This window comes from Solenopsis invicta, chromosome 8 (assembly GCF_016802725.1).
Source record: "Solenopsis invicta isolate M01_SB chromosome 8, UNIL_Sinv_3.0, whole genome shotgun sequence".
Lineage (NCBI taxonomy): Eukaryota > Metazoa > Arthropoda > Insecta > Hymenoptera > Formicidae > Solenopsis > Solenopsis invicta.
Genome location: NC_052671.1, coordinates 1,920,679 through 1,940,804, shown reverse-complemented (window position 1 = coordinate 1,940,804; position 20,126 = coordinate 1,920,679). Strand labels below are relative to the sequence as shown.

Sequence of the window (20,126 nt, the reverse complement as noted above, 5' to 3'; positions counted from 1 at the left end):
AAGACACTAAAAATTGGTAACGGTATCTAGCGAGTAGAGAGTTTCCTTATTAAGTAACTGGGAAGAATCGCTAACACTATCGGTTGGTCGTTCAGTTTGATTTGTTACATTGTTATTTTTTTTCCTTCGTTTGCTGCAAGTCGATCGCGAGAAAAAGCGACGGAATTGAGATTTGGTGATTCGCAATACTCGTTGAAAGCCAAGAAGAACAAGCTCTCCGTAAGATAGTCGGTATGTCGCGCTCGCTGGCCTGCGACGGCGGAGAAGAGGAAGAAAAGCAGATTAGAGCGCGCGTGGTAGGAGGTTGGGGGGAGAACGACGAGAAACGCGCGCGCGAGAGAGAGAGAGCGAGAGAGTGAGAGAAGCGGTCGCGTGAGGAGGGTGGGAGACAACGAGTCCGGGCTCGCTTGCCAAACGATCCGAGAGATCGCGCTCGCGTCACTTTCGGCTCGTTCGACTCGAAGCGGCGGGCAGAGCTCTCAGTTGACGTTCAGTTCGGCTCAGCGAGGCCAGCAAGAAGAAAGGGGGTTATTCCATATGTGTGTGAACATCGTGCGTGTGTGTATCGGCGCACGATCTTCGGGACCGAAGAGGCGTTCTGCTACCTGCCGAGAGTCTTTCGACCGCATTACGCTTGATACTAAGGGGTAGTTCTACCTGACTTGATTGACCTGAGGATAAAATACGAGAGAGATAAAGGGATTCCGCTCTAATCGGGGACTTTCTTCCTCTTCTTAAATAACTTGACGACGATTTTAATGCTTGAATTTTTGTCATTAGTGAGTTTCGCAAGCGGATAGATCGCCAAGTTTAACCACGCGAGCGGGACGTTTGATGAATCGCGCTCGCAACCCCTTCGCGATGGGGATGACAGTAGCCGCTGATGACAGAGACAGGGCGACGCACGGCTCGTGTATGGTGATAGGCCACGGGACGATCGTAGCGCAATCGGTCGCGCAGTGAGTTAGCCTGAGCGAGAGATCGACGATTTGCCAAGTGTTACAGCTGGTGCTAGCTTTGGATAGCGCGTTAATTTTAACGTTTCCGTCTGAACGCGCGGCGATCAAGCGCAATCGCCGCTCCGAGTTGTCGCGGTCCGAACGATGCATTATCGCTAAATCGCGCTGTGTCATTTTGTTTTCGTTTCCACCCTCATCCCGCATCGTTGGATCGGCCGATTGGACAACCGCATAATATCCGCACAAATTGCTGCTAATCGACTCTACATCGGCGACGTACGCACGTGGCTCGCTCGCTCGCTCGCTACTGTCACATCGATCATCCTACTCCGACGTCGTCAACATCGTCATCATCGTTGTTGTCGTCGCTGCCCTCATCTCGCCGCGTGTGGACCTCGGTGTCGTCCGCGGATTTGCCACGCACTTTATCGCGCCCCCGTCTATCCTTGGCGCTCTGCCTCCGTGCCTCTTCGCTTCCCTGTCCCACGTTTATCTCCACCCCTCCACCTGTCTGCTGCGGCGCTGCACACTCTCTCCCCCCGCCACCAACCCCTCGTCGGACGACGACGCGCGTACCCGCACGATTTTCCCTATCCCCACCCGCCTCCGCTTACTCCTCGCGCCTCTGCTACCTTCTACACGCGCTTTCTTTATTTACTCCGTGAATTCACGGACCAACGCGACCGGCTTGATCACGATGAGTGCTCCGTTTCTCGATCCTCTGTGAACAATCCTCCGGCGCGTACTCGATCGTGAGCACGTACTCACTTTCGCTGGATCCTGGTTCACGATCTACGCTTACCTTTCGGTTGGATCGGCGTTTCGCGAACACCATTGGGGATATCGCTATCTACCACTACTACTTGCTGTCACGATGACGATGCGACGACTTCCGTATTTCGGGTGAACTCTAATCAATTTGTGCTCGACGTGGACCGCGCGCATCTGTGATCATCACTCGACTCGCGCACGGCGGTCACGGCCATCACTTACGCCGATCAACGCCGGACATCTCGGCATAAATATTGTTCTAACACCGGCAATAAACCGTCATCATCTGCACCATCGCCGATCACGTGGCTTGCTCGACGGCGACGCTGTACGATAATGTTCACGCCGCGCCGCTATGTGGCTCCGGCGTGGGCCACCCTGGCTCGGTCACGTCGATGGGGACAGCAACCGGAGCGGGGAATTCCACCGGGGTGACCTGGTGGGCCATGATGAACGGTTCCCTCTACGAGGACAGCCCGCCGCCAGTTCCACCAACAGCCTCGACTCTCGTATCAATTCAGCAAACCTCGACACCGGGTGCTCATCAACAAGCGACAACACCGACTTCACCTGGTGCACCGGTGTCATCGGCAACAGCGACAGCGCCATCGGCGCCTACAGCGAGCGCCAGTTCAACCTCGCCGAGCGCTTCTTCGGTAGCGAGCAACAGCGCGGCCGGACCACTCCACATACCCGCCAAGAGATTAACAGCGACACCGGGAGGCGGTGGTACCACTTACGGGGAAGTAGCCTGTGTGGAGTCGTCAGGCGGGCCAGGTGGTGCGGGCGCGGCAGGTGTGATACGACACTCTCACTCGGCAGGGTCTCAAGGCGGTTGGAGTTACAGTCCGCATCATCCCCAGGACTCCCACTACTCGTCCACGGCGGGCGAATCGTTGAACCATCATCAGACTTACGGGGGTAACAATCCCCCTACGTACTACAATCTGGCGGCCGATCCCACCTCGACCTCCGGTTCTTCCAGGGACAACCGGAAGGCCGGGCTTTTCTGGTCGCCCGCGGCTGCTACCGCTGGATCGGCCAGTACCGCCGGTTCTACCTCCGATTACAAGTCTTACAACTCGGCCGGCGCGGCGACTACCACGTCGACCACCGGTGGGTCTACCACCGGTGCCACCGGCGCCGCCGATCCGGCCGTGTCGTCCTGCCATCAGAGCTTCTCTCAGAGCTGGTGTAATTACTCGCCGTACACGACGGCGAGGCATCACCATCCGGTCGACACGGCTGGACATCATCATCCCCATGCGCAGGCGGGGGTACCGTATCTGGCGCCATCCGCGGCGGACGATCGTGGTAGGGTCGCTGCCGCTATGGTTGCTGCGGAAGGTGCCTTTCCTCATGATGGATATGGTGGCCTGAGAAACTATGGAGCGCCCGAACCTGTTACTTCGAGTCCCTATCCACCTCCAGGTAAGCATCTACTCCGAATTGTCAATTTGTCATTTTTTCCTTTTCTTTGATCAATGTTTTGAACATTTCAACGTTCAATGATAATAGTATTGTTTTGTGAAAAATATTTGCATTGTTGATGGTTTTACTTATATTGTTGAAAAAAAATCAGAAAATGTAAAAGAAAAATTGATTTATTACAAGATTCATTCTTCTGTTTGTAGTGCAGTAAAATTATTGTCTATACTTTTATGGGATATACTACGATAAGGAGTTGTAAACTTTAGCTAGTTTTCTATTTTCACAAATGACATAAATTGATCTAACCTTCTTTGAATGTAATTTCTGAGGAAGTGAAAGGTTGCTTAAAATTATAATAAATCTGTGAAATAAATTTTACAATTAATTCCTTAGCCTAACAACTGTACAAAGACATTGCGATGAAAGACATATGTAGTACGTGCTACGATAAAAAAGGTTGCCAATAATTGATACTAATTGCACGTGACTTCCTAAAACAGGCATCTCTGGTATTCCACGACGATCCTGATGAACTTATTCGACAAGTAAAGACCGCAGTCATCGTTCATTCACATCGTTCTCTTTTGTGCTTTCTCCCTTCTCTGTCCTTTTCTCGGGACCCTGTAACCCATGAAACGTCGCATGAGCAACAACGAACGGCGGCGGGTTTATTGGCGGCCGTAACTCGTAAACTCTGGCGCGCGCCTCCGATCAGCTGATCCGTTCCATGACCCGTGCAGGCGTTCAGTCATTCCGGCTAACGGCTGTTTCGCGCATTTGTATTGTCGCGACTATCTCCCCATTATTTTATTTTTGAACGATAATTTTTTCTCCCATCTCAACTAACGTCCCTTAAGGAAGATTAGTATTCGAGTTGCGTGCTGCTGTGTTTGATATGTTCCATTTGTACAAAAATACAACGGAACCACGCTTATGAAAATAAAAGATACTTTTTAGAAAACATTAAATATATATTTTGTCAAATGAGATATTAATCTTCCTATTTTTTAAACATTTATTCGGGATATCACGATGACGTAAATCATCAGAGTAATAAAATACTTTGCAGAAATGGCATTAATTTATATACGTATCTTATTACGATACATTCGATATCTCGAAGATTGTAAATTACATTCGAAATAATTATATCGCAACAGCGATGTCAGCTTTTCGTCCGTACGGAAATATTTGAATTTCATATTAGCCGTATAAAGAGAAAGGTGTGTATCTGATCGATCGTTGGCATTCGTCCGCCGCGTCCTTCTGAAAAACTCGCCACGTGTATCGTTTGCCACACGCGGCACAACGCTCGTTGCCGCGGTTTATCGTTACTTTGTTACTCGTGCGAGCACCATCGACGGCGCTCTGATAACCGAGATAACATTCGCGTGATCAGCCGCAAGTTTATAATCGTATGCGCACGAAGGGAGGAGTGTGTGTGTGCGCGCAAGCGTGCCGTACATACGGAATAGAGAAACGCGGGCGCGTACCCGCGTATAGTTTAAGCGTAGCCCAATAGATGGCGGCTCCATTATCTTTGCCCGTTCGCTCGACACCAGAGAGTGCGCCGCTTGCACCGTATCGCATCGAACCATCCCATATTAGTCCGGGTAATCTCCGAGGAATCACAATGTCGGCCAGGTGTCCCTGGCACAAGTCGATCTGTCCCGTGAGATATTATCTCCGCATCATCGGGAGAGCGCCAAGCTGTTAATCGGTCCGCATTTATTACCGTGGATTGCTGTCCGCGCTTAATTAGGCCTTTGAGGCCTACCGGTCATCATTATGCGCACTTATATCACGGGCCGGAATAAATTTAGCATAAAGTATGGCTTTATCAAGCCCGCCGGTGTTTCACTGTGAAATAAAGTATTTCGCTTGTTTATATGAATAGTAAAATTTAAATGGACGTTTGAGAATTATTTGTTTTGTATTTAAAAGAATACATTTTTTAATAAATTTATATTTATTTATTTACGTTTTTTGAGATAAAAAAATTACATCACTGAATAAAAAGTTAATTAAATAATTTATAGTATTAATTCTGATCTTTTAAATATTCAGAGAAAAATATAAATTACATAATTAGTTAAACGGTTTTATTATATTGCTTCATAATATCGAATATAACATCGAATTTATATTTTAAATTTTAAAAAATGTTAAAATATTTATCGATTTTGAAAGGTGTTGAAACATTTTTTTTATTTACTTAATTTGTATATTTAAATTCACATAAATTAACAATATGATATGATAAAAATAAAAGATGTCAAATGTTTCCAATCTATATTTTGTTTCCGCGGCAGCCCTACTTATAAAGTCCCTTCGACTATTTCTATCAGAAATCGGGTATCAATTCGGGAAACTTGTTACAATATTCCTGATGCTCACAGATATCTTTTAATCTCTACATATATCCCTTTTATTATCCGTTTTATAGGCAACGCAACCTACTTTGTTTTAATTCTCAATATACATTTTTTAAATGTATATTGTTTATAACTCTAGATAAATTTTTAAAATAATTTTTTAGTATTTTATTAATTATAATAAATATCAAAAATAGCATCAATTTTTTTATCAATAAACAATGAATAATATAAGGCCGAGAACGAACTATTCTTTGGTTTTTTGAATTACAATTTATTTTAATCTTAATAATCAAAATACAGTTAGCGGAACGTTTCGGACGTACTTGTCCTTCTTCAGCCGCATTAATTTACATTTCTAATGTCAAATTACTTTACTTAAATATAAATTTCTACATGAGCGCATAACTATTTTTGTCCGTTATATAAAAATTAGCATAGCTTTATTCGTCGATGTAACGCGAGAACAGTCTGAATCCATGGTCCATCCTATAAGGCAACGTCTCGATGTTCCGAGTCTCTCTATTGAAATGTAATAATTTAAATGCGTAATAATAGTTTAAATAACTAACGTTAATTTAACTGAATAAAAATAGTTTAGATAAATAAAATGATTCAAGTGTAAAAATTTTTAACATGTCCCAATAATTCAAATAGACTGACGAATACATTAATAATTTAAAATTTACGAATAGTATATCGCATGGATAAAGTACTGTGCTCGGTTATGTGTCTGTTTCGTGCAGAGCTAACTACACGACTGAGAAGGAGAACATGGAGCGGATAATATAAACTATTTATTGTCCTTGCATATTATGTTGCGTTTCTAATCTTTAGCGACCAACCTGTCAAGCAAATCAAAGTAAGATTCGTTTAAAAGGTCTGTCTTTTTGTAAATTGAGTCCGTTGGTTAAAAATAACTTTTTAACATTATTATTCATTTAACTAGATGTATAACGTTAATTTAAAAGGTATTAACAATGAAAAAATGCCGTTATGAGATTTATTTCGATGTACAATTTAAAGCAGGTAAAAATTTTAAAATAAAAATATATTTATATGTAAAAACTAGATTGATAATTACTTGTAAATTGTTTTCAAACTTGAACTTTTAGTACGTTTGTTTTTTATTAGAATATGCGTTCGGAAATTTATAAAATATTAGTACCGTTAAATGTTTAACGATACGTTGTTTATTCATAATTAATACACATTAATACACGTTTAATATACACTCCTGCTCTCTGCATTCGTTTTATATTATGTAATATTCTTGAGAATCCTGACCTTTGTTAAATAATTTTTACATTTTAGTGAGAGTACCGACGTTTGTTAAGTATTTTTACGTTTTAATGCGCAATAAATTCTTATCGCTTAAGCAATCGCGTCGAGGCAGCAAGAGAATATATCAAAAGAGAAAGGAAGATAGAAAAAGTCTCGAGGATAGAATAGTTGAAAATTCGAGAATTAAATTGGAGTAAAAGTCAAGAAATAAAATTCATCGTTTATTTGTGCAAATACGTATTTTATCGATAAAGATATTTAAGATATCAAAGTATTGTAATAATTTGCATGTTAAGTGACTTGCGTTTATGTGTTTTTGTTTTACGGCTTTTAAGCTGAAAGAGCAATTGTAGCTAATAGTAATAAATCAAGAAAACTGTCAACTCTCTTTGGAATTCATAAAAAAAACCTGCGTGACATCTGAGATATTATAATATTGCATGGATGACGTCCATCGCATGTATACGTTCCGACGGATCAAACAATATTGCATCCGACAAAAGCGTTTTCTAGATAGACTAAAGATAGACGACCTGATCCATTTGACTAAAAGGTTTTGTGAGTCAAAATCTTTTTTATTTTTAAATTAATTATTAATTTTATTTGATCACAAAGATAAGAGAAACAATTTCGATAGTTTTCGATCGGTGTAATATATGGCAATTCCGATGAAAAGCCTTTTTGCTTTACTTATGTGAAAATTATGAAATATTGCTAGACAAGCCGTCAAATAGAAATAATTTTGTTACATTGGCGTACACCAAGAAAACGTTTATCCAGTCCATGGCTGGGTTAAAGATAGACGGATGAGTCGCGAGCTTTCGTAATCGCTCCATTCCGCTGGCGCGGCTTTGCCGTATGTATGTACCTTGCACCATCCCATCGTACATTCCGCTTTAACAAATGCATTCGCGTCGCTCCACATTCTCTGGGTTTGCAACGGAGCATAGTGTGCCCTGTTAAAAACCACCGACCAGTCGAGACGCTTTAGAGAACGAGAGCCTAACAACGGTTCCGCGCTAACTCCGGCTTCATGTTTTTCGTGCGGTTAGTAGAACCGGTCCAATTATATCATACCACTGTGCCAGGAACGGCTACGGCAACCCTCGTGCGCATGTTGTACACATGTACATACATATACGCGTGTGTATGTACGAATAATGTTGCGCACGCACATGCAGCTGGAGTGCATGCTTTGACATTCGGAGAGTTACATCAGGCGCGGATTTAGTCAATGATGTTCCCTACGCAGTTTTCCGCGTAGAATTTCGATACGAAAAGAAACAATAGAGAGTGTGAGGAAAGTTTGAGGCTGAGAAAGTATTAAATTGTACCTTTCGATACCAAAATTGTCAAATCATCACTTTCGATATTAAAATTTCGAGTACCACTCTTTTCAATATAATATTTTTTATTACGTTTAACAAATATTGCAAAATACATCGTTCGATAATTTATTCTAAGAATTAAAGAAATGAAAAAAAAAAATGCTACGTTCCTGCACCTGCAATCAGAGGTGATTTGAACATTTTAATTTAATTGATACTTTAATTAATACTGTCTACTTTTTTTTTTAAGACTTGCAGTTTCTGTAGAATTGCATTAGTGACTATAATTGTCATTTCAGTAGTTTTTCTGGATCACATATCGCGAGATAATATCGCAATCAATAAACGTACAATCTGCATTTATTAATTTGTACTATCTAGACGGCAGAATTATTTATAATAAACGATTACGGAACGTTTATTAAAAAAGAAAGAGTAACGGTATCGGTTACGCGCCGATGCACCAACTAACGAACCGATGTATTTGCGCTCATTTCTGCCAGTCACTTCGTAGTAACGAATGGCAGTGATTGCAGGAAAAAGGAACAGGTACAACCACTTTCTTCATTCAAAATCCGCTTAAATACGTCAGCGACTAGGAACTAGTCCACAGACAGTTCTAAACTTGTCTGTAATATTTTTATTTCGTTTATTTGTTTCGATTGACTTGATTATTGATTATAATGATTAAATAGGAATTAGACAATGATAAATTTGAAAAATCTAAAGCAGAAGTGTTATTAATTTAAGACTCGTCTTGCGAATTACTATCGTCGTCTTCAAGACGAAATTTCTTTGCTGAATATTACTAGCTAGCAGCTAGGTTGTTTTATCATCGGCAAACTAATTGTGTTAAGTGATGTGGGGTTCCTCCCCATCTTCCTTGTTTCCCGCAGGTTCGCTTGCGGGTGTAGGTGTCGGGGTTGGTGTAGCCGGGATGGGCGTCGGGTGCGGCAGCTCCAACCCCTTGGAATGGACGGGTCAGGTGACGGTGCGGAAGAAACGCAAACCATACTCCAAGTTCCAAACTCTCGAGCTGGAGAAGGAGTTTCTCTTCAACGCTTACGTGTCGAAGCAGAAGCGATGGGAGCTTGCGCGCAACCTGAATCTGACTGAGCGCCAAGTTAAGATCTGGTTTCAAAACCGTCGGATGAAGAACAAGAAGAACAGTCAGCGGCAGACCCAGCAGCAAAATAACAACAATAACAACAGTAGCAGCGCCAACAACGCGAATCATCACGCGGCGACCGGCAGTCATCACCATCCGAGCACCGCGCACGCACCACCCTCGAGTCACCACGTGGTCGCGCAAGCGCATCATGCGAACGGCTCGACGAAGCATCATCAGTGACCCGTGGCCTTCTCTGGGGTCGTCTTCGGGCATCATCATCACAATCATACCTCATCCAGCAGCGGTGGTAGCCACGGGGGTAGCCATAGCAGCCTGGTAGCAGGTCACAGCCATAGCCTCCATGCACCGCAGTCCCAAACGCCGCTGCCGCCGATTCACGTGTCGTCGTCGTCGTCGGGCACCGTAACGCCCGCCACGGCCGTAGTCCATCCACACACACATACACACGCACACTCTGGCAGCCATCATCATCAGCTGGCGCACGTGGCTCAACAGTATCCCGCTCTCCTACATCAAACGTCTCACGGCTTGGCCGCCTGAACGCACCGAACGCCCCAGAGAAAACCCGTCGAGAGACGCCTCGAATAATCTCAGGCGATCCCGCTAAACCGTCGATCAATATCCACGTCCACGGGAATTCGATGAAAACTCATGGACTCTGTCGAGCAGCCGTTCAAAGACTGCCTAAAAGATAAAGCTCGCGCGTAGTATATTATTATTAATTATATTATTAATTATTAATTATATTATTATTATTCAATCAAGCGAAAACTTCGCTATTGTATAGAAAGGGCGCGTTTGGGGCCACTATTTCAAGCGGCCCGAAGACTCTTTTTCGAGTGTCGGTGTCGGGTGCCGGTATTCTACGGTATTCTACGAATAGTACGCGTTATCGGGCGACACCAAGCAATCTGTCCAATTCGTAATTCGGTAGTATTTTCTCCAGTTATATATATATATACATAAAGTAAAGAGGTAATTAATGTCACTTAGTGTACCCCTATTCCTCCCACCGCCCCCAGAGCCTCTTCTTCCTTCCTCCAGTCGCATCGTGTGTTTATTCCGTCTTACATCCCCGTCTATTGTCGGACCTGAGTCGCACATTTGGAGATTGGAACGTATCGTTGCAGTTACACCCGGGGCTGATTCAATCAGACATCATTGATTTTGCAGTTAGGGCTGGACGGTCCGTCGAGAATCGCAAGTTGTAAAGCGGATGGGTCGCTTTTAGGGGTAAGTGGACTCACTGATCTCGCGTAAGTGCATGTGTATCGCTCTTTAAATTAACTTTTCACTTCGGTATGGGTTATATATGATGGCGTTAAAGACCTGCAAATCTTGTCGACTACCTACCTATCGTACAACTAGGTAATACTAAAAGTTAGTATTAGCAAAAGTTTATTATTATTCGTCATTCACGCTCTAATGCCTGGTCTTTTTAACTATTTGCTTAAAATGTTAATTTGAAATGTCATAAAAATTTTATTGATAGACTCGAGGCGTATATCTGTTCTCGGTAATTTGAATTCAAATGTCAATTATTGTCAGTATATGATTTAAACGAACTCGCAGCACAGTCCATATTTATCGAAATATATATTATTTATAATGACGATTCTCGACTCAAGAAGGAAGGTCAAAAATAGCAGAATACCTTCTTTTGCTGTTCAATTATTTGCCTGTCGTGACAAAATAAAGAGTGTGGTAAATTTTGAAGTCAGTGTAGAATATGAGCGTATCCGAGAAATTAGATAGTTACGTCCACAATGTCGTACTAATCGCCTACCAAGGATCGCAAATTAGTATAATTCTATTAGTATTGATGAAAAGCGATTTATGTTAAAAATATACATAGTAGCCAGTCTAGTGGTCGATTGTAGGCCGTTCTAGGCTGAGTTTGGGATTTTCGTGAAAATTATAATATTATGCAGGGTCAACATCGTACGTTCAGTATTTTCATCTCCGTGCGCGAGCGAAATTCTTGCCGTGAAAGGAACAAAAGGTTGTGGTACTTAACGCTCTAAACTTTATCGCTTGTTAACGAATTAGTGTAATTACATTTCTTTTTTACGATTATAATCGGTGACACGTGATAATGTGAATACGGCTTTTTTGCTTACGTTGCTAAAAAAACCGGTGTCGAAAATTTATCGAAATAAATTTTCGTATACACAGTGTTCATAAAGTCTATCCTCATTTTTTATAGGAAAAAAAATTAGTTACATAATAAAAATTTCTGTGTGATAGCTAAATTTTAATTGTAATATATGAATAGCTAAGCAGCATAATTAAATTTACTTAGTTGTTGACATTTTTGCTAAATGTCATAAAATTTAGCTATAACAGATATTTTAATGAATTGTAATTGAATTGAGTAATATTATAGATGTCATTGCATGTCAAAATATTAAGTCCCAAAATTTTAAGTAGAAATTAATTTGTAAGTATACATTTTTGAAATTGTGCAAATTTATTTTATTTTCTCTTTATTTTGAAGTCAACTTTTGTCCCTAATTTCGAGAAATCTTTATGCTTCAGAAACTTTTTTTATAACACGAATAAAATATTCCATAATCCTTTTATTCAATTCTCTGCGATTTTTCATTACGATTATTAATTGAAAATAATCAATAATCATTTTTTACAATTTCGGATCATTTCTGAAGGGGATAGGAATGAGGATAGATATTATAGACATCCTGTATAATACTTCATTGCCATTGGGTATCCCAAGTATTCGTTGACAGGAACTGGACGCGATATTGATTATATTTCATGCTTTTGACTAGATTTAAAAATATCTGAGAAGAAAGTATTTTTTGTTGATCAATAGTCGATCAATAGTTAATCAATTATCAGTAATTCTAAGTAATCACTGATAATTGTTATTATATATATTTTTGCGTTCAGTAAATGTCACATGTATTGATCTCTGTAAATATATCCAATGGATATGTCATCTCTGGCAGACGTCTTCCGGTCGTTTTACATCTTTTGCAGGGTTGGGAATTACTTTTTAATGATAACTTATTACCGTTATTGTTATTTAAAAAATTATTGTACGCAACTTTTTTCGTTACTTTTCACTAAAATAAGATTAAGTTAAACGTAACATTTTGCTAATGTTTTTTCTTAAAATATTATTGAAAATAATATTATTTTGTATCTTAAATTCCTAAGACAACAAAAAATTTAAGAAGAAATATTAACAATAATTAAAAATATAAATTTAAAAATATTGATTTTTATTAAAAATATAAATACAGCAAATTACTTTTTTTGAACCTTCAATTTTGTGTTACATAGTTTTAACATCAAAATTATTTTTAAAATGTGGTTTGCAATATAATTGGTTTATGACATCTTGAAACTATATTTAAGATAGTTTTAAACACAACTGTGAATACCAGCAGGAGACTGAAGATTGAACATATACAACTGAAATTGTCACCAATATATTCAAAACGTGAAAAGTAACAATAAAAGTATTAAATTTGTTATCATTACTAAAACAAAAAAAGTACAACTGCGTTAAGATTACAATTACTAGAAAAAGAAAAATAACGTTTTTATCAATCACCATCGTTTTACTTAAAAAAATGTAATTGTAACGTTAATGACTTTGTTACAAGTAACGCGTTACTTCCCAACTCTGATCTTTTGTTTAAAATCCGTGCTCATGTCTTTCACGACGAGAAGCGAACGTAGTGAGAGAAAATCGATCTCGTATGAAGTCCTAAGCGCGATCGGAATACAATTTTGAACAGAATATCAGCGAGTAAGTAATCTAATCAGATGTTAACTGAAAAAAAGCTATCCCACTGGATCTCTATTCTAAGGTGCAACATTATCTAAATTACGAAGGGTTACTGAGTTCGTGTGAATGGCTACAATATATTATATACGTGTATTTTGTGTATGTGTATACACAATATGAATGCGTGTATCGGACGGGCATGTGTGTATGTGTGTATGTTTGTGTGTGTGTGTGTGTGTGTGTATATATATACATATATGTGTACGTGTAGGTATATTCGCGTACGTATATGTATGTATGTTTCTGTAAGCAAGGGGTGTATTTCTTTCATGTGTGATGTACGAACGTGTCACACGGCTGTGGATACGAATGTATGTTTTGTGGTACAAAATAAAAAGTAGGCACGCGCTTTGCACTGGAAAAATCGATAGGGAGAGAGAGCGAGACAGAGAGAGAGAGAGAGAAGAAACGAGAGTGAGAGCGAGAGGGGAAAGAAGGAGATAGAGAGGTGATTGAAAAATCGAGAGCGAGAAGGAGAAGATGAGAGAAACGAAAATAGGATAACCGCGAATTGAAAATTCTATAAGCATATAAGATAGCCGTGAACGCGATGGTAAAAAGACAAACGCGGTTAGAGTCGAGAAATAAAGGCAACGCGAGACGATGAAACGTGGCTCGTATAGAGTGAATTTGAACTCGTGAGAGACTGAGTTCCGGACAACTGTATAGTTCTGCCACGGTACTGTAACAGTTAATGTAACGACGATAATATAATACAATATAAATGATAACAAAATAAATAATTTCAAGTGGAAACGATTAAATGTGGAAAATTTCGATCGGACGGTAGCGATCCTGTTGCGTTTACCGTGCTGTCCGAAGCTTTGCTGCAAGTTGATTGTAATTAGTTATTAAATATACCACTGATGATGTTTATTATGACTATTAAAAAAATTCTTAAGATTATTATATTATATTATTATTAATATTATTATCATTATTATTGTGAGCGTCACGTTAATATTATGTTATTGTTTTTATTGTGTGTTGTTTTGTATGTACCTATCAGAAGAGCCTATAATAATAATAACATTATTACAATAATCTATACACACGCGCACACAAACACAGTAAAGGAACGGGGAAAGGAAGTAAATACACATTATTATCTTTGTCCGTTCTAAATACTGACTTGATTTTCCGATACCTATAAATGTATGGTGCCCGATCTTAAGAGAAATTTACAATCTCTTAACATACAAATAGAAATTTTATGTTTTTTAATTCGTGAAAGATTTTATAATGCTTAAAGATTGTACTAATTCTGATCGATAGTCTGGAAACTTCGGGAAATGAATAATCTAAAACTGAAGTTATATATTATGTGGTTGGGGTGCTGAAAAAAAAGAGGAATATTTGAGAAGTAGCACCTTTTTATTTAAAAAAAAATTGTTTTATATAAGAATGTTTTTAAATATTTTGTGACTTAATTGCTAAAATATTTTTCTGTTATTTTTATATATGTGACGACAAAGCTATAACGCACCAAGTTATTACACACATGAATAAATGTAAAAATCACATTTGTATCATTTATGTTGTCCATTGTTCACACAGTAAAAAATTGTTAGATCATTTTTCTTTTGATTTGCCACGTCACACTGTATATTATCATGCGCTGTATTTGTAAATTATAAGCGTAAATATTACTTGTTTAATGTTCCGTTTAAAAATCTCCATCCTTATATCACGTATGACAAAAACATATAACAAAGTATTACAAATAAATCGTCATGTTTTTTTATCAAATTAATTATATGTTTAACCCATTATGCACGCAAAAATAATGAAGAAAAATATTTTTGCAATCCTTTTATAATACATTTTAACAGACGTACTTTAAAGTATAATGTAAATTTCCTTTCATATAAGCTAAAACTTTACATAATATGTTTGAAATTATAATTTTCTAATACCTGAGAGTTATGAAAGTTATGATATAGTTTATTTAAACGTACTCAGGATATTGCAAAAAAATTTTTTTTTATTTAATTTTGTACAATATTTCAATACTATCAACATACAAGTTGCGCAATTTTATTTTTGTATTTAATATGTTAACAAATCATGCACAATAATTTTCTATGTTTATATTGACTATTTCCTTATAAAATATTCTCACAAAATATTTTTGTCAATTTAAACAACTTATTTTCTAAATTTTTGTGGTCTTAAATGCATTACAATTAAAAATAATGAAGCGATGGGTAAAAGTTAAAAATGCTATTTAGTCAACATATCAAAGCTCAAAATGACATAGTACTTTTTAAAATATGTCTGCAACATGTCTTTGATGAAAAGAAATATATATAAGTATATAATTTTGAAAAAATATCTACATTGTACGTGTGCTATTCAATAGTTGACAGTTGTTTCTCAAAACGTAATGCTATTTAATCCACAAAAATTTCCAATTTATTTAAAGTTGAGCTTTTTCATGATTTTAACTATTAATATGTTGAAAAAATATTTAAATTACAACTTTATGATTATTATTATTATTACTTTTTAATAACGTGTCTAGAACTTGAGAAAATTATGACAAGCAGTAAATGTTAATTGTTTCTGTTATTTTTAAATGTGTTTTTCAGAATGTGCATTTTATTCGATTTTTTCCATTCCTACATTTTAATTGTACTTGTATGATACTAAGATATGTCCGTAAGGTAGAAATTATATGCTACTTGTAAATAAAATTACAAGATTATTCCTGTATCGAAGTGCAATAATAAAATATGTTATATTAGTGCCAAAGTAATTGCAGAGAAACGAGCATGAAGTTCCCTCCGTATTAAATGAGAATATACAATAGTTAATTAAAAATCCTTTATTTTTTACATTTATTTAACGACGTAAGTACTTTTATAATGTATCAATACAATTATACATTAATTCTTTTATAATTTTATACTTAGTAATAATTTTTAATGAAATATAATTGAATATTATTTAAGTATATATATATAATTAAAGGCTGTTTTTATATCTTTAATTTGACAGCTGTACATATTCATATAACATAATTATTTAGTAGAATTGGATGTGTATATTTTACATATTTCATATGTTTGTGCTTTAGATATTTTTCTTAAAAAAATTAATTAGTAGAGATATGCAAATTTTTATTCAAGATTAAAAATTATTATATTTTATGTATTATATTTAAAATATGTATAAATTTTTTGCGTTAAGCACGTTTTATCTTATATTTATTATGTCATATTTCAACAATGTAGAAATATAATAGTAATGACATCACATTAGATTTATCAAAATTTTTTAAATAATTATTTTTAAATAATTTTAAAGTTTAAAAATTTAGAAAGTATATTTAGATACTAAATTAATTATTTATTTAAGATTGTTAAAATTAAGACGTCTAAATTAGTACATAGAATAGATATGTTTTAGAATAGATTTTGACACGTAAAACTGTAGCATTGTACACAGGACTGTATCTTTTGGTCATAGAGAAAGATCATGATATATTATGATTTTGTAGAACTTGTTGGAAAAGTCTAATTTTAATTGAAAATTTGCTGGTAAGTACTAAATACACATATTATTTATATGACATATTAGTATAACATATTTATATTTTGCATAATAATTATTTTTTGTTATATATTTATTCCATATTTAAGTTAAGAATGCAGTAGATTAATAAAAATTAAAAGAAATATTTAATAAATACAAAAGTATTTAAAAAATTGGTAGAATCTCTTTTTTTGACAATGAAACATTGATATTTGATAATGGAATATTAACAACTGTATAAACAAACAATAATAGAAAGAGTTTTATTGCACAAAATATAATTTAGAATAATCATTAATGTGAATAAATATTCGAGTAATAAATTGCTTTAACGATATAATCTTACCAAAAGTATATATACGTATATATAATTTTCACTTGACACACTTTGTTCAATTTTGGTTTTGATAATAATTTTTAACCATTTTTGAATCGTTGCAATATAATTTTCAACACAATACGTTTCGAAAACACATAGTGAAACATTTAATAAAACATTTAGTGCATGTTTACTGAAACATGATGAAAAAGTTTCTATTGTCAACTATTGTGCCATCCGTTGAATCGAGTGTCCCACTTTCCAATGATCAAAAAAATTGGGTCCAAGCCAAATCACCCGATGTTTTTCTGGCAGTAAAGAACGACAAAGCCCTTCCACTAATACAAAAAAAAAATTCGAAACTTTTGTCGCAGCTTTCTAATTTTGCCCTAGCTTCAGTCATGTCTTCAGTTACGTGTAATCCAGCGACGTGTAACAACGTAACGTTTGAAACGAGTTAAAGTTTTTTTACGCAGTTTTTTAAATAACATTTTTAATTAATTAGTAATTAGTAATTAGTCTCTAATGAGAGTCAGCGCGGGTAAAAGTGCGCAATCACAAGTATTAATGTTATTTTTAAATAATTTGAAAGTTTAAAAATTTAGAAATTTCTCAGCCTAATTTCCATTTACTAATTGTTTTAAATTTTGAGAGTCCTAAACTAATTACACAATTATTTTTAATTAACTCATAATTTGTGTCGGGTAATTATACGGTCACGTTAATATGCATATAATGTGTAACGGAAGTTTTATATAATAACAAATCTCTTTTTCTTGAGCCATCGTTACATTAAATATCTTATAAATTGCTTAAAATTTTATATTTTAAAAAATAAATGTTCAGAAAATTACAGAATAATGATTAAAGTGAAACTTATATATAACCATCCGAGATCACATGAAGGATTTGAAGATCTCAGTGAAATTTTAATTTTAAAATTATTCTGCTTCAAATTCGGACATGTATAAAAAGAAGTGAAAATTATTCTGGATTCAACAATTATGAAATCATATTCTGGAATATGTTGAAACAGTGTGCCAGAATGTTTTTACATTTTCTTTAAAGCCTAAACCTTAAGCAGTGAGAAACTACGATGTCCTCGGAAGAATAAGTACACGTATACATAAATACAAGTGCTAAGTGTGTTTGAACGATTCCAGAAGATAAGTGTTGATTAGGATAATCATAACTGCTCAAACACGGTTTGTAAATGTATGTTATTTTATTTAATTTACAAAATGTTGGAAACAATAATTACAATAAATAACTCTAAATGTTGGTGTCATATCAAGTAAATTTTATTAGGTTTATATATTTGCACATATTTTACATGCTTCAAAGGCCTGTTTTAGTATCGCTTCGTTATTAACGCTTCGTTTTGACAGCATTTTGAAATATAAAATGTTAAATCATTTCAAAAGAACTTCTTCAAATGTAATACAGTTCATGTTTCTCATTTTAATTAATTTACATAAATATTTATCAATTTCACCATATTTATATTTAACATCATATTTGCTAATATAATATTTCCCAATCAAAAAAGAAATTCCGTAGATATTGCAAGAAAAGTTAAATTATTTTCTGTCTTTAATTACGTCATCTAGCACGCGAAGGATAAAACTTCCATTTGTCACGAGCATCGAACAATGTTTTCTTTGTTTTTTTTTTTTTTTTATTGAAAGCTATATCTCATAATAAGACAATCTCCATCATTCTAAGCTATGTTATTATGATGACGCAGTGGTTATTTTCTTGCGAATAATCGATTATACGCAGTATTTCTAAACAAGTTTTTTGTACGAACAGAACGACTTGTTATCCTCCAAAATAATTTTGTCAAAGAAATAGAAATTTGTATTCGTCTAACATTAAACACGAAATTATTCCAGAAAGTATAAAATACTACAAAGTAGCTATTGTCAGTCGTTTCTACACAAACAAGCTAATAAATATTTTATGATGATAGACTCACGCATTAATTTCCCCGATTTGCATTAATCAGCAGATGAAATTCGGATAAATTTCTTTGTACCGCGCCGAAAGACGATTTGTATTATTCGAATGGGAGTTCCGATGTGCAACATTGTCCGTAAAACGACCAATGAGAGAAGCTCCCGGGTCCTGTCCTAATAAAAGGTTGACGGGACGTCCTTCTCTTGGCAATTCGGTGGAGCCAGTTCTAAGAGCAAGAGAAATATCCGCCCCTCGCGTTACGTCCTATTCGACGCCAACTTGGGAGAACCACCAGAAGCCAGACGTTTGAGGAAAGACAGGGACCCGATCTATCTACAGCTCAGTTTTGTCGTTTCACTCAAATTGAATTTCACGTTACGAGTTGACTCGTGCGCTGACTTTTCCATTCCCTTGGGGATTAGCGCAAACCTTGGCTTTGCCGTATCATTCAACGTGTCACGTGGAAATACGAAAGGATGAAAAGTTTTTCAACGCGAAAAAAAGGGGGGAAAAATAATTTAAAGTTCCCACGCTTCTTTGCGACACTGCATCACGGCTTGATGCAGTTTTGCCATTTCATCTGGATATTGCGCGTTAGTCTGGAAAAGCAATTTTCCGCTTGGATTATAAAGCGGGGAGAAAGTGGGAGGCATATCGCGTATTTTTGCGGCTTGATGGAATTTTTGAGATTGTAGGGAAGGGTGATACATTTTGCATTTTTCATTTGAATGCAGCTCTTGCTGCGTACTGTGGTCTACATGATAGGATAAATCATTTATTACATAGCTTTTGCACAATTTTATATATAATTAATTATTTCTCAACAATGCAAAAATATTTCAAATTTTTATTACTTGCATTACAAAATTATCAATTAAAAAAATAAAAAGATCATAATTTAATAAACTACTTATTATTTTTTTAAATAATCTATTATAAATAAATTTATTTTAATTCCTGTTTATTGTAAATACAACGGATATTTTCAATTTTCTTGTTATTTGTATAGTTTTTGTGATAAGTGAATATTTTAATAATAAACAAGAAAACGTTGAAAACACAAAATAATAACACAGCCAGATTTTTTTATTTGATTGAGACAGAAGGATTACAATTTTTACGGCGAAGAAGACAAAAGCAGAAAGAAATAATGAAGTATAAGGGCATTGCCATTTTCTTTTGGTAATGTTTTACTATTACTTAAGCTTCGTCCA

At 36.3% G+C, this 20,126-nt stretch overlaps 1 protein-coding gene across 2 annotated transcripts; it reads left to right on the top strand.

Moving 5' to 3' along the window:
• Positions 1–1,569: 1,569 nt before the first annotated feature.
• LOC105192845 (homeobox protein abdominal-B) lies at positions 1,570–14,846 on the top strand. Of its 2 annotated transcripts, none has more exons than XM_011157103.3 (2): positions 1,570–3,161; positions 9,045–14,846. In XM_011157103.3, the coding sequence occupies exons 1-2, from the start codon at positions 2,126–2,128 to the stop codon at positions 9,497–9,499; spliced, it is 1,491 nt and encodes a 496-aa protein (XP_011155405.1). In that variant the 5' UTR covers positions 1,570–2,125; the 3' UTR covers positions 9,500–14,846. The 2 variants fall into 2 exon arrangements, with proteins under 2 accessions (XP_011155405.1, XP_011155404.1); XM_011157102.3 differs by having other exon boundaries at positions 9,006–14,846.
• The last annotated feature ends 5,280 nt before the right edge of the window (positions 14,847–20,126 follow it).

Coding starts and splice junctions, on each gene's coding strand:
- LOC105192845 (XM_011157102.3), top strand. CDS start 2,126: ATGGGGACAGCAACCGGAGCGGGGAATTCCACCGGGGTGACCTGGTGG. Junction 3,162..9,005: donor GAGTCCCTATCCACCTCCAG/GTAAGCATCTAC, acceptor AATTGTGTTAAG/TGATGTGGGGTTCCTCCCCA.